Genomic DNA, 15,000 nt, shown 5'->3' with positions numbered 1-15,000 from the left:
TGTTGTGTTATAGTGAGTGTGTATGTGAGTGTGTATGTGAGAGTGTTGTGTTATAGTGAGTGTGTATGTGATAGTGTTGTGTTATAGTGAGTGTGTATGTGAGAGTGTTGTGTTATAGTGAGTGTGTATGTGATAGTGTTGTGTTATAGTGAGTGTGTATGTGAGAGTGTTGTGTTATAGTGAGTGTGTATGTGAGTGTGTATGTGATAGTGTTGTGTTATAGTGAGTGTGTATGTGAGAGTGTTGTGTTATAGTGAGTGTGTATGTGAGAGTGTTGTGTTATAGTGAGTGTGTATGTGAGAGTGTTGTGTTATAGTGAGTGTGTATGTGAGAGTGTTGTGTTATAGTGAGTGTGTATGTGAGAGTGTTGTGTTATAGTGAGTGTGTATGTGAGAGTGTTGTGTTATAGTGAGTGTGTATGTGAGAGTGTTGTGTTATAGTGAGTGTGTATGTGAGAGTGTATGTGAGTGTTGTGTTATAGTGAGTGTGTATGTGATAGTGTTGTGTTATAGTGAGTGTGTATGTGATAGTGTATGTGAGAGTGTTGTGTTATAGTGAGTGTGTATGTGATAGTGTTGTGTTATAGTGAGTGTGTATGTGAGAGTGTTGTGTTATAGTGAGTGTGTATGTGATAGTGTATGTGAGAGTGTTGTGTTATAGTGAGTGTGTATGTGAGAGTGTTGTGTTATAGTGAGTGTGTATGTGAGAGTGTTGTGTTATAGTGAGTGTGTATGTGAGAGTGTTGTGTTATAGTGAGTGTGTATGTGAGAGTGTTGTGTTATAGTGAGTGTGTATGTGAGAGTGTTGTGTTATAGTGAGTGTGTATGTGAGAGTGTATGTGAGTGTTGTGTTATAGTGAGTGTGTATGTGATAGTGTTGTGTTATAGTGAGTGTGTATGTGAGAGTGTCGTGTTATAGTGAGTGTGTATGTGAGAGTGTTGTGTTATAGTGAGTGTGTATGTGAGAGTGTTGTGTTATAGTGAGTGTGTATGTGATAGTGTTGTGTTATAGTGAGTGTGTATGTGAGAGTGTTGTGTTATAGTGAGTGTGTATGTGAGAGTGTTGTGTTATAGTGAGTGTGTATGTGAGAGTGTTGTGTTATAGTGAGTGTGTATGTGAGAGTGTTGTGTTATAGTGAGTGTGTATGTGAGAGTGTTGTGTTATAGTGAGTGTGTATGTGAGAGTGTATGTGAGTGTTGTGTTATAGTGAGTGTGTATGTGAGAGTGTATGTGAGTGTTGTGTTATAGTGAGTGTGTATGTGATAGTGTTGTGTTATAGTGAGTGTGTATGTGAGAGTGTTGTGTTATAGTGAGTGTGTATGTGAGAGTGTTGTGTTATAGTGAGTGTGTATGTGAGAGTGTTGTGTTATAGTGAGTGTGTATGTGAGAGTGTTGTGTTATAGTGAGTGTGTATGTGAGAGTGTTGTGTTATAGTGAGTGTGTATGTGAGAGTGTATGTGAGAGTGTTGTGTTATAGTGAGTGTGTATGTGAGAGTGTATGTGAGTGTTGTGTTATAGTGAGTGTGTATGTGAGAGTGTTGTGTTATAGTGAGTGTGTATGTGAGAGTGTATGTGAGTGTTGTGTTATAGTGAGTGTGTATGTGAGAGTGTATGTGAGAGTGTTGTGTTATAGTGAGTGTGTATGTGAGAGTGTATGTGAGTGTTGTGTTATAGTGAGTGTGTATGTGAGAGTGTTGTGTTATAGTGAGTGTGTATGTGAGAGTGTATGTGAGTGTTGTGTTATAGTGAGTGTGTATGTGAGAGTGTATGTGAGAGTGTTGTGTTATAGTGAGTGTGTATGTGAGAGTGTATGTGAGTGTTGTGTTATAGTGAGTGTGTATGTGAGAGTGTTGTGTTATAGTGAGTGTGTATGTGAGAGTGTATGTGAGTGTTGTGTTATAGTGAGTGTGTATGTGAGAGTGTATGTGAGTGTTGTGTTATAGTGAGTGTGTATGTGATAGTGTTGTGTTATAGTGAGTGTGTATGTGAGAGTGTTGTGTTATAGTGAGTGTGTATGTGAGAGTGTATGTGAGAGTGTTGTGTTATAGTGAGTGTGTATGTGAGAGTGTATGTGAGTGTTGTGTTATAGTGAGTGTGTATGTGAGAGTGTATGTGAGTGTTGTGTTATAGTGAGTGTGTATGTGATAGTGTTGTGTTATAGTGAGTGTGTATGTGAGAGTGTTGTGTTATAGTGAGTGTGTATGTGAGAGTGTATGTGAGAGTGTTGTGTTATAGTGAGTGTGTATGTGAGAGTGTATGTGAGTGTTGTGTTATAGTGAGTGTGTATGTGAGAGTGTTGTGTTATAGTGAGTGTGTATGTGAGAGTGTATGTGAGTGTTGTGTTATAGTGAGTGTGTATGTGAGAGTGTATGTGAGTGTTGTGTTATAGTGAGTGTGTATGTGAGAGTGTATGTGAGTGTTGTGTTATAGTGAGTGTGTATGTGAGAGTGTTGTGTTATAGTGAGTGTGTATGTGAGAGTGTATGTGAGTGTTGTGTTATAGTGAGTGTGTATGTGAGAGTGTATGTGAGTGTTGTGTTATAGTGAGTGTGTATGTGATAGTGTTGTGTTATAGTGAGTGTGTATGTGAGAGTGTTGTGTTATAGTGAGTGTGTATGTGAGAGTGTTGTGTTATAGTGAGTGTGTATGTGAGAGTGTTGTGTTATAGTGAGTGTGTATGTGAGAGTGTTGTGTTATAGTGAGTGTGTATGTGAGAGTGTTGTGTTATAGTGAGTGTGTATGTGAGAGTGTATGTGAGAGTGTTGTGTTATAGTGAGTGTGTATGTGAGAGTGTATGTGAGTGTTGTGTTATAGTGAGTGTGTATGTGATAGTGTTGTGTTATAGTGAGTGTGTATGTGAGAGTGTCGTGTTATAGTGAGTGTGTATGTGAGAGTGTTGTGTTATAGTGAGTGTGTATGTGAGAGTGTTGTGTTATAGTGAGTGTGTATGTGATAGTGTTGTGTTATAGTGAGTGTGTATGTGAGAGTGTTGTGTTATAGTGAGTGTGTATGTGAGAGTGTTGTGTTATAGTGAGTGTGTATGTGAGAGTGTTGTGTTATAGTGAGTGTGTATGTGAGAGTGTTGTGTTATAGTGAGTGTGTATGTGAGAGTGTTGTGTTATAGTGAGTGTGTATGTGAGAGTGTATGTGAGTGTTGTGTTATAGTGAGTGTGTATGTGATAGTGTTGTGTTATAGTGAGTGTGTATGTGATAGTGTATGTGAGAGTGTTGTGTTATAGTGAGTGTGTATGTGATAGTGTTGTGTTATAGTGAGTGTGTATGTGAGAGTGTTGTGTTATAGTGAGTGTGTATGTGATAGTGTATGTGAGAGTGTTGTGTTATAGTGAGTGTGTATGTGAGAGTGTTGTGTTATAGTGAGTGTGTATGTGATAGTGTTGTGTTATAGTGAGTGTGTATGTGAGAGTGTTGTGTTATAGTGAGTGTGTATGTGAGAGTGTTGTGTTATAGTGAGTGTGTATGTGAGAGTGTTGTGTTATAGTGAGTGTGTATGTGAGAGTGTATGTGAGTGTTGTGTTATAGTGAGTGTGTATGTGATAGTGTTGTGTTATAGTGAGTGTGTATGTGAGTGTGTATGTGAGAGTGTTGTGTTATAGTGAGTGTGTATGTGATAGTGTTGTGTTATAGTGAGTGTGTATGTGAGAGTGTCGTGTTATAGTGAGTGTGTATGTGAGAGTGTCGTGTTATAGTGAGTGTGTATGTGATAGTGTTGTGTTATAGTGAGTGTGTATGTGAGAGTGTCGTGTTATAGTGAGTGTGTATGTGAGAGTGTTGTGTTATAGTGAGTGTGTATGTGATAGTGTTGTGTTATAGTGAGTGTGTATGTGATAGTGTTGTGTTATAGTGAGTGTGTATGTGATAGTGTTGTGTTATAGTGAGTGTGTATGTGATAGTGTTGTGTTATAGTGAGTGTGTATGTGATAGTGTTGTGTTATAGTGAGTGTGTATGTGATAGTGTTGTGTTATAGTGAGTGTGTATGTGAGAGTGTTGTGTTATAGTGAGTGTGTATGTGAGAGTGTTGTGTTATAGTGAGTGTGTATGTGAGAGTGTTGTGTTATAGTGAGTGTGTATGTGATAGTGTTGTGTTATAGTGAGTGTGTATGTGAGAGTGTTGTGTTATAGTGAGTGTGTATGTGATAGTGTTGTGTTATAGTGAGTGTGTATGTGAGAGTGTCGTGTTATAGTGAGTGTGTATGTGAGAGTGTCGTGTTATAGTGAGTGTGTATGTGAGAGTGTCGTGTTATAGTGAGTGTGTATGTGAGAGTGTTGTGTTATAGTGAGTGTGTATGTGATAGTGTTGTGTTATAGTGAGTGTGTATGTGATAGTGTTGTGTTATAGTGAGTGTGTATGTGATAGTGTTGTGTTATAGTGAGTGTGTATGTGAGAGTGTTGTGTTATAGTGAGTGTGTATGTGAGAGTGTTGTGTTATAGTGAGTGTGTATGTGATAGTGTTGTGTTATAGTGAGTGTGTATGTGAGAGTGTTGTGTTATAGTGAGTGTGTATGTGAGAGTGTTGTGTTATAGTGAGTGTGTATGTGAGAGTGTTGTGTTAGAGTGAGTGTGTATGTGAGAGTGTTGTGTTATAGTGAGTGTGTATGTGAGAGTGTTGTGTTATAGTGAGTGTGTATGTGAGAGTGTTGTGTTATAGTGAGTGTGTATGTGAGAGTGTTGTGTTATAGTGAGTGTGTATGTGAGTGTGTATGTGAGAGTGTCGTGTTATAGTGAGTGTGTATGTGAGAGTGTCGTGTTATAGTGAGTGTGTATGTGAGAGTGTCGTGTTATAGTGAGTGTGTATGTGAGAGTGTTGTGTTATAGTGAGTGTGTATGTGAGAGTGTTGTGTTATAGTGAGTGTGTATGTGATAGTGTTGTGTTATAGTGAGTGTGTATGTGAGAGTGTTGTGTTATAGTGAGTGTGTATGTGAGAGTGTTGTGTTATAGTGAGTGTGTATGTGAGAGTGTATGTGAGTGTTGTGTTATAGTGAGTGTGTATGTGAGAGTGTTGTGTTATAGTGAGTGTGTATGTGAGAGTGTTGTGTTATAGTGAGTGTGTATGTGAGAGTGTATGTGAGTGTTGTGTTATAGTGAGTGTGTATGTGATAGTGTTGTGTTATAGTGAGTGTGTATGTGAGAGTGTATGTGATAGTGTTGTGTTACAGTGAGTGTGTATGTGATAGTGTTGTGTTATAGTGAGTGTGTATGTGATAGTGTTGTGTTATAGTGAGTGTGTATGTGATAGTGTTGTGTTATAGTGAGTGTGTATGTGATAGTGTTGTGTTATAGTGAGTGTGTATGTGAGAGTGTTGTGTTATAGTGAGTGTGTATGTGATAGTGTTGTGTTATAGTGAGTGTGTATGTGAGAGTGTTGTGTTATAGTGAGTGTGTATGTGATAGTGTTGTGTTATAGTGAGTGTGTATGTGAGAGTGTTGTGTTATAGTGAGTGTGTATGTGAGAGTGTTGTGTTATAGTGAGTGTGTATGTGATAGTGTTGTGTTATAGTGAGTGTGTATGTGAGAGTGTTGTGTTATAGTGAGTGTGTATGTGAGAGTGTATGTGAGTGTTGTGTTATAGTGAGTGTGTATGTGATAGTGTTGTGTTATAGTGAGTGTGTATGTGAGAGTGTATGTGATAGTGTTGTGTTACAGTGAGTGTGTATGTGAGAGTGTTGTGTTATAGTGAGTGTGTATGTGATAGTGTTGTGTTATAGTGAGTGTGTATGTGAGAGTGTTGTGTTATAGTGAGTGTGTATGTGAGAGTGTTGTGTTATAGTGAGTGTGTATGTGAGAGTGTTGTGTTATAGTGAGTGTGTATGTGAGAGTGTTGTGTTATAGTGAGTGTGTATGTGAGAGTGTTGTGTTATAGTGAATGTGTATGTGATAGTGTTGTGTTATAGTGAGTGTGTATGTGAGAGTGTTGTGTTATAGTGAGTGTGTATGTGAGAGTGTATGTGAGTGTTGTGTTATAGTGAGTGTGTATGTGATAGTGTTGTGTTATAGTGAGTGTGTATGTGAGAGTGTTGTGTTATAGTGAGTGTGTATGTGAGAGTGTATGTGAGTGTTGTGTTATAGTGAGTGTGTATGTGATAGTGTTGTGTTATAGTGAGTGTGTATGTGATAGTGTTGTGTTATAGTGAGTGTGTATGTGATAGTGTTGTGTTATAGTGAGTGTGTATGTGAGAGTGTTGTGTTATAGTGAGTGTGTATGTGATAGTGTTGTGTTATAGTGAGTGTGTATGTGAGAGTGTTGTGTTATAGTGAGTGTGTATGTGAGAGTGTTGTGTTATAGTGAGTGTGTATGTGAGAGTGTTGTGTTATAGTGAGTGTGTATGTGATAGTGTTGTGTTATAGTGAGTGTGTATGTGAGAGTGTTGTGTTATAGTGAGTGTGTATGTGAGAGTGTATGTGAGTGTTGTGTTATAGTGAGTGTGTATGTGATAGTGTTGTGTTATAGTGAGTGTGTATGTGAGAGTGTTGTGTTATAGTGAGTGTGTATGTGAGAGTGTATGTGAGTGTTGTGTTATAGTGAGTGTGTATGTGATAGTGTTGTGTTATAGTGAGTGTGTATGTGAGAGTGTATGTGATAGTGTTGTGTTACAGTGAGTGTGTATGTGATAGTGTTGTGTTATAGTGAGTGTGTATGTGATAGTGTTGTGTTATAGTGAGTGTGTATGTGAGAGTGTTGTGTTATAGTGAGTGTGTATGTGAGAGTGTTGTGTTATAGTGAGTGTGTATGTGAGAGTGTTGTGTTATAGTGAGTGTGTATGTGAGAGTGTTGTGTTATAGTGAGTGTGTATGTGAGAGTGTATGTGAGAGTGTTGTGTTATAGTGAGTGTGTATGTGAGAGTGTATGTGATAGTGTTGTGTTATAGTGAGTGTGTATGTGATAGTGTTGTGTTATAGTGAGTGTGTATGTGAGAGTGTTGTGTTATAGTGAGTGTGTATGTGAGAGTGTTGTGTTATAGTGAGTGTGTATGTGATAGTGTTGTGTTATAGTGAGTGTGTATGTGATAGTGTTGTGTTATAGTGAGTGTGTATGTGATAGTGTTGTGTTATAGTGAGTGTGTATGTGAGAGTGTTGTGTTATAGTGAGTGTGTATGTGAGAGTGTATGTGATAGTGTTGTGTTATAGTGAGTGTGTATGTGAGAGTGTTGTGTTATAGTGAGAGTGTATGTGATAGTGTTGTGTTATAGTGAGTGTGTATGTGAGAGTGTTGTGTTATAGTGAGTGTGTATGTGAGAGTGTTGTGTTATAGTGAGTGTGTATGTGAGAGTGTTGTGTTATAGTGAGTGTGTATGTGAGAGTGTTGTGTTATAGTGAGTGTGTATGTGAGAGTGTTGTGTTATAGTGAGTGTGTATGTGAGAGTGTATGTGATAGTGTTGTGTTATAGTGAGTGTGTATGTGAGAGTGTATGTGATAGTGTTGTGTTATAGTGAGTGTGTATGTGAGAGTGTTGTGTTATAGTGAGTGTGTATGTGAGAGTGTTGTGTTATAGTGAGTGTGTATGTGAGAGTGTTGTGTTATAGTGAGTGTGTATGTGAGAGTGTTGTGTTATAGTGAGTGTGTATGTGAGAGTGTATGTGATAGTGTTGTGTTATAGTGAGTGTGTATGTGAGAGTGTTGTGTTATAGTGAGTGTGTATGTGAGAGTGTATGTGATAGTGTTGTGTTATAGTGAGTGTGTATGTGATAGTGTTGTGTTATAGTGAGTGTGTATGTGAGAGTGTCGTGTTATAGTGAGTGTGTATGTGAGAGTGTTGTGTTATAGTGAGTGTGTATGTGATAGTGTTGTGTTATAGTGAGTGTGTATGTGATAGTGTTGTGTTATAGTGAGTGTGTATGTGATAGTGTTGTTATAGTGAGTGTGTATGTGAGAGTGTTGTGTTATAGTGAGTGTGTATGTGATAGTGTTGTGTTATAGTGAGTGTGTATGTGAGAGTGTTGTGTTATAGTGAGTGTGTATGTGAGAGTGTTGTGTTATAGTGAGTGTGTATGTGAGAGTGTTGTGTTATAGTGAGTGTGTATGTGAGAGTGTTGTGTTATAGTGAGTGTGTATGTGAGAGTGTTGTGTTATAGTGAGTGTGTATGTGAGAGTGTTGTGTTATAGTGAGTGTGTATGTGATAGTGTTGTGTTATAGTGAGTGTGTATGTGATAGTGTTGTGTTATAGTGAGTGTGTATGTGAGAGTGTATGTGAGAGTGTTGTGTTATAGTGAGTGTGTATGTGAGAGTGTCGTGTTATAGTGAGTGTGTATGTGAGAGTGTTGTGTTATAGTGAGTGTGTATGTGATAGTGTTGTGTTATAGTGAGTGTGTATGTGAGAGTGTTGTGTTATAGTGAGTGTGTATGTGAGAGTGTATGTGATAGTGTTGTGTTATAGTGAGTGTGTATGTGATAGTGTTGTGTTATAGTGAGTGTGTATGTGAGAGTGTTGTGTTATAGTGAGTGTGTATGTGAGAGTGTTGTGTTATAGTGAGTGTGTATGTGAGAGTGTTGTGTTATAGTGAGTGTGTATGTGAGAGTGTTGTGTTATAGTGAGTGTGTATGTGAGAGTGTTGTGTTATAGTGAGTGTGTATGTGAGAGTGTATGTGATAGTGTTGTGTTATAGTGAGTGTGTATGTGAGAGTGTATGTGATAGTGTTGTGTTATAGTGAGTGTGTATGTGAGAGTGTCGTGTTATAGTGAGTGTGTATGTGAGAGTGTCGTGTTATAGTGAGTGTGTATGTGAGAGTGTCGTGTTATAGTGAGTGTGTATGTGATAGTGTTGTGTTATAGTGAGTGTGTATGTGAGAGTGTTGTGTTATAGTGAGTGTGTATGTGAGAGTGTTGTGTTATAGTGAGTGTGTATGTGAGAGTGTTGTGTTATAGTGAGTGTGTATGTGATAGTGTTGTGTTATAGTGAGTGTGTATGTGAGAGTGTTGTGTTATAGTGAGTGTGTATGTGATAGTGTTGTGTTATAGTGAGTGTGTATGTGAGAGTGTTGTGTTATAGTGAGTGTGTATGTGAGAGTGTTGTGTTATAGTGAGTGTGTATGTGAGAGTGTATGTGAGAGTGTTGTGTTATAGTGAGTGTGTATGTGAGAGTGTATGTGAGAGTGTTGTGTTATAGTGAGTGTGTATGTGAGAGTGTATGTGATAGTGTTGTGTTATAGTGAGTGTGTATGTGAGAGTGTATGTGATAGTGTTGTGTTATAGTGAGTGTGTATGTGAGAGTGTTGTGTTATAGTGAGTGTGTATGTGAGAGTGTATGTGATAGTGTTGTGTTATAGTGAGTGTGTATGTGAGAGTGTTGTGTTATAGTGAGTGTGTATGTGAGAGTGTATGTGATAGTGTTGTGTTATAGTGAGTGTGTATGTGAGAGTGTATGTGATAGTGTTGTGTTATAGTGAGTGTGTATGTGAGAGTGTATGTGATAGTGTTGTGTTATAGTGAGTGTGTATGTGAGAGTGTATGTGATAGTGTTGTGTTATAGTGAGTGTGTATGTGAGAGTGTTGTGTTATAGTGAGTGTGTATGTGAGAGTGTATGTGATAGTGTTGTGTTATAGTGAGTGTGTATGTGAGAGTGTTGTGTTATAGTGAGTGTGTATGTGAGAGTGTATGTGATAGTGTTGTGTTATAGTGAGTGTGTATGTGAGAGTGTATGTGATAGTGTTGTGTTATAGTGAGTGTGTATGTGAGAGTGTATGTGATAGTGTTGTGTTATAGTGAGTGTGTATGTGAGAGTGTATGTGATAGTGTTGTGTTATAGTGAGTGTGTATGTGAGAGTGTTGTGTTATAGTGAGTGTGTATGTGAGAGTGTATGTGATAGTGTTGTGTTATAGTGAGTGTGTATGTGAGAGTGTATGTGATAGTGTTGTGTTATAGTGAGTGTGTATGTGAGAGTGTATGTGATAGTGTTGTGTTATAGTGAGTGTGTATGTGAGAGTGTTGTGTTATAGTGAGTGTGTATGTGAGAGTGTATGTGATAGTGTTGTGTTATAGTGAGTGTGTATGTGAGTGTTGGAATCGTCCAATGCTTGCTTGCTAATATGTTAGCATACTGTCGCATGTGCACTTAAAGGAAAGTTTTTCTTTTTTTAAAATCTCTTATTGGAAGCTACTTTTTCTTTGACAAGTAAGTGTGTGTGTGTGTGTGGGGTGGGGGGGTGATTAAGTTTAAATGATTAAGTAAATATAATATATGAGCAATTTCGTTCGATACACAGACACTTGGGATCGCGAGCCTCACATTGCTCACACCGTATCGTTCCAACCCTAAACCCTAAACACCTTTGCACAAGCCAGGATTTTATTTGATTTTATTTGATTGAGAAATTAACTAGAAAGCACGCACACTGACACGCAGAGCAAGCGTGTGTTGAAGTGGAAACATGAAAAGTCACATTTTGTGAATGAAAAAGAGAAAATCTCTTCCACTACAGAGACTCTCGCATTTCGCTTCGAGGCACAAACTGATGAATCTGCGACCGTAAAAATCATGATCGCGTAATGATGATGATTGCGCTGCCTGGAGGAGCACGTTATTGAGGTAGACAAGGAGGGGGCACTAAATCACATGAGGCGAGACACGTTTAAACGTTTTATAATCACTACTTTAAAAACTACACGAGCTTTAATTTAAAGTTTATTTATGGTTAAATCGGGCACGCAGTTATTACAGTGATGAAGAGAAAACGTCGAATGAGGGTGAATTAAGTTGGTCCCTCCCCACGCGGTGTGAGAGTGGTACAGTCCGGCGGTGGAATTCCGAGAAGTGAGAGCTGAGCCTTCAGAGAAGTTCAGATTCCAGGAACTACAGAAGGACGGGTTTCTAAGAAAAACATACCAGGTGACTTTACATCTATTATCTGATGATGATAATAATAATAATAATAATAATAATAATAATGAAAATCATAATAGCGCTCTTTACACGCGCTTTTTAATCACACTAGAATGTTTTTTAAACGCTTATGTTAGAACCAGGATGTTGTTTCTTGTTCGTTTAAAGTGTCCGGAATTTGTTTTTAAAGCGAATTGAAGTTCTCCGTTTGGCTTAAACTCTTCATTTCTGCTTCATATTAGTTTCTGAAAAGCTTTAACACTTTGATTTGAGGTCCAGACAAAAACTACACTTCATGGATGACGTTTTCTTTCACTTTATTTTATTTATTTATTAAAAGGCAGCTGTGGTGTAGAGTGAAGTGGTTAGGGATAGGGATGGGCACTAACAGGTCTGCATACTTCTCCATCTGAGCTTTACTTTTAAATACACTTTATTTATTTACTTATTTATTCAAAAAGAACATTCTGGATTCAGTAATCAGGTGATTGTCTCTAACAGTACCTCATACCGCAGCGCAGGTTTCTATTAGTGCGCGCGCGCGCTGCCGGATTAAGGTTTCCATAGCAACAGCTCATTCATTCACAGGGGCGCGTGTGAAATTAGCAGATGTTCATGGAAGGAGTCTCCAGTGTCAGAGGTCACTAAGTTCTCAGTAGAGAGGTAGTTAACGCTTCAGGATGTTCTGTGATGGTTATGATTTCTTTTCCCGAGTTCTCAGCCAATCAGATCTCACGATTCTGGGCCGGTCTTGAACTGACTCTGTGTGTGTGTGTGTGTGTGTGTGTGTGTGTCCTGATCAGGGTGTTAGCATGAGCACCGCATTTGACGGCTGCATCCAGTTTACGCGGCATGCAGGCGATGTGCTGTTTAACTTCAACCGCCTGCGCAGCCGCAACATCCTCACAGACGTCATCGTGAGGGTCGGAGGCCGAGAGTTTCACGCACACAAGACCGTCCTCATGGCCTGCAGGTCAGTATTAATGAGGCTGTTATTGGTAAAGATGGTGGGTGTGGTTTGGGACACGCCCCCTCAGCACTACCTTGCTAGCTAGAATAGCTACAAATTTCAGTCATTAGTTATTTCAGCGCGCTGTGTTTCTGCATGTTGTAACTCTTTACTCTTCCCTCAGTGGCTTTTTTTACACCGTATTCATCAATGCGCACAAATCGGACCCCGCCGTGGTTAGCTTGGACGCTAAGGCTGACCCTGACGGTTTCGCCATTCTGCTGGAGTTCATGTACACTTCCTGTCTAACCCTAAAGGAGTGCTTCATCGTGGCCACGCTAAACACGGCCGTCTACCTGCAGATGGAGCACATGGTGGAAACCTGCAAGCGCTTCATGGAGTCCAGGTAACTCTCTAGATAAAGTAGATAAAGTAGCCTGTGGGCGTGTCCCAAACCGCACACAGAGCATTCTGGTTTGTTTGTTTTTTTTTGTTTTTTTTTAGACATAACCTTGATGATGAACCAGTTTCATCTTCTTCCAGGGGTTTGACTGTGAGGCAGCAACGACAGGAACCACCAGCTGGCTCCGCCCACTTACTCCGGGATATGACCGTTGACCTCTGTGACCTCACTCCTCCTGTAGTGCACTATGCAGTCAGCACATCCCCCAGCAACCCGACTAGCATCTACAGCCACCTTCCTCCCCGCCCTTTTCCGAACAGCTCCGTCTCAAACACCAAACCACTTTCCTGGGAAATTCCAAAAGACAGCCACGTCGTAACTCGCGGACCGTGTTCCGGTCCTGGAGAAAGTCGAGGCAAGTATTTGAGTCCGGACCCTGCAGGCCGCCCGGATGGGAGCAGGAAGGTGGAGGGAGCTGAGGTGGAGAACTCTCCTCACATGGTCAATCCTCGTAGCCCTCTGAAGTCGGACTGCCAGCCGGATTCTCCTGCCGAGTCGAGCGGCTGCAGTCGAGAAGCCGCGTCTCCTCCGAAAGTGCGGAACTGGAAGAAGTACAAGTTCATCGTGCTCAACTCGGCTGAAGGAGACGACGATCCGCTCCGGAATTCCAACCGGTAGGTTACAGATCCGCTAGCAGCTGCTCGGTGCCTTCTAGTGGTGCAGTGTGGTTACATTTTTGTCCTGTTTATCATATTAGCGTTTTGTGTATTAGCATTAGCATTGTGTTTACAGATCTGTGGAGAAATGCAGTGAGACAGTGAAGATGCACATGCCTGACTCCATGTCCACTCACGCTGTGAGACAGGAGAGCAACGTGAAGAGCACCGAGATGAAGACGGGTCAGTGTTTCAGCTTTTAAATGAGCAAAGGATTCAATCTGATCTCTCGGAGTCTCGTGATATTAGTACAACACTGTTAAAGCCTGGCCTCAGATAGTAAGGGAGGCGTGGCCTCTGTGCTTTAGTTCCTGTGGAAGAGGTGGGGCTTTTACCAGAAAAAGAAGCATGGCCGTTCTGTTGTCCATCAGGGTGTGGCCTCTGGACCTCTAAGTCTTAATGAAGAGGGTGTGGCCTCTGCAAGTCTCAGCCTTATTGAAGTGGGTGTGGCCTTCATACCTCTCAGTCTTAATAAAGGGCATGTGGCCTCAGCACCACTTAGTCTTAATAAAGGGCCGTGGCCTCCATACCTCTGTCTTAATGGAGGGGATGTGGCCTTTGTGCCTCTCAGTCGTAATGGAGGGGGTGTGGCCTCCGTGCCTCTCAGTCATAATGGAGGGGATGTGGCCTCCCATATCTCCAGGCTTGTTTTTTATTTTTTGAGCTTGTTTTTCAGGAGCTGTGAGGTGTTATAACCTGCTTATAGATGTGATGTGATGTTTTTCAGCCTCTGTTCTAAATCTTAAAGTGAAATGTAAAGCAGTTTCCTGTGTTCATCTCCTCCAACAGAGAGCAGCGATCTGACCTGCACTGAGTGGGACAAGATGGAGGATGACTCTGAGAGCCACCAGTGTCTCCGTGATGCCAAACCCTATGACTGTGACCTCCTCAGAAGTTCCTTCACCTCAAACCACAACCTCACCAACCACAAACCTGTCTCTCCAGGTACACCACGTCATCCTACGCTGCTTGATATTTGATATGGTTGATATTTTAGTAGAAAGTTTTTGATCCTCACTGGTCCGTCGGAGTTGACCTGGAGTTTTTGTGGCCTGTCAGCAGGTGAGAAGCCATACCGCTGCAGTGTATGTGGAGCCCAGTTCAACCGGCCGGCCAACCTGAAGACTCACCTGCGCATCCACTCGGGTGAGAAACCCTACAAGTGCGAGACGTGTGGCTCCGCCTTCGTCCAGGTACGACCCCACCCGAGTTTGACCCTTCACTGGTTTAAGTGCTGCACTTTTTCCAGCTTTCTGACTGTGATTCCTTTCTGAATCTGACAGGTAGCTCACCTGCGCGCTCACGTGCTGATCCACACGGGTGAGAAACCCTACTGCTGCTCCGTGTGTAACACGCGCTTCCGCCATCTCCAGACGCTCAAGAGTCACCTGCGCATCCACACTGGAGAGAAACCCTACCACGTAAGCACAACCTCTCCTGAGAGATTACAGTCTTAATGAGGGCACAGTGAATATTAATGAGGGCACAGTGAATATTAATGAGGGCACAGTGAATATTAATGAGGGCACAGCGAATATTAATGAGGGCACAGTGAATATTAATGAGGGCACAGTGAATATTAATGAGGGCACAGTGAATATTAATGAGGGCACAGTGAATATTAATGAGCGCACAGCTAATATTAATGAGGGCACAGTGAATATTAATGAGGGCACAGTGAATATTAATGAGGGCACAGTGAATATTAATGAGGGCACAGTGAATATTAATGAGCGCACAGCTAATATTAATGAGGGCACAGTGAATATTAATGAGGGCACAGTGAATATTAATGAGGGCACAGCGAATATTAATGAGGGCACAGCGAATATTAATGAGGGCACAGTGAATATTAATGAGGGCACAGTGAATATTAATGAGCGCACAGCGAATATTAATGAGCACACAGCGAATGTTAATGGGTTCATAATGAGTAAAGAGCACACAGTGAATATTAACTAACTAGATGTTCTGGTTATTAAATCAGTGTTTCAGCAAAACTGTAATTAAAAAGGTGTGTGTGTGTGTGTGTGTGTGTGTGTGTGTGTGGCTTCTCTCTCCTCAGTGTGAGACCTGTGAGCTGCGTTTTAGAC

At 40.7% G+C, this 15,000-nt stretch overlaps 1 protein-coding gene across 2 annotated transcripts in view; it reads left to right on the top strand.

Annotated features, from left to right (window-relative positions):
• The first annotated feature begins 10,688 nt into the window (after positions 1 to 10,688).
• bcl6ab (BCL6A transcription repressor b) overlaps positions 10,689 to 15,000 on the top strand; it is a 4,942-nt gene continuing 630 nt past the window's right edge. Inside the window, exons 1-9 of one of the 2 annotated variants that reach the window (XM_058393773.1) lie at positions 10,689 to 10,845; positions 11,643 to 11,812; positions 11,973 to 12,194; positions 12,332 to 12,865; positions 12,984 to 13,090; positions 13,697 to 13,852; positions 13,970 to 14,100; positions 14,191 to 14,328; positions 14,973 to 15,000. The exon at positions 14,973 to 15,000 is cut by the window's right edge and continues 630 nt beyond it. In XM_058393773.1, the coding sequence (XP_058249756.1) occupies positions 11,652 to 11,812; positions 11,973 to 12,194; positions 12,332 to 12,865; positions 12,984 to 13,090; positions 13,697 to 13,852; positions 13,970 to 14,100; positions 14,191 to 14,328; positions 14,973 to 15,000 (1,477 nt within the window). In that variant the 5' untranslated portion in view covers positions 10,689 to 10,845; positions 11,643 to 11,651. Of the gene's footprint in view, positions 10,846 to 11,642; positions 11,813 to 11,972; positions 12,195 to 12,331; positions 12,866 to 12,983; positions 13,091 to 13,696; positions 13,853 to 13,966; positions 14,101 to 14,190; positions 14,329 to 14,972 lie in introns of both variants that reach the window. The other variant, XM_058393772.1, reaches the window with a different exon arrangement.

This window comes from Hemibagrus wyckioides, linkage group LG07 (genome assembly GCF_019097595.1).
Source record: "Hemibagrus wyckioides isolate EC202008001 linkage group LG07, SWU_Hwy_1.0, whole genome shotgun sequence".
Classification (NCBI taxonomy): Eukaryota; Metazoa; Chordata; class Actinopteri; order Siluriformes; family Bagridae; genus Hemibagrus; species Hemibagrus wyckioides.
Note: the sequence above shows the minus strand (reverse complement) of the source record. Positions and strands in the feature narration are given on the sequence as shown.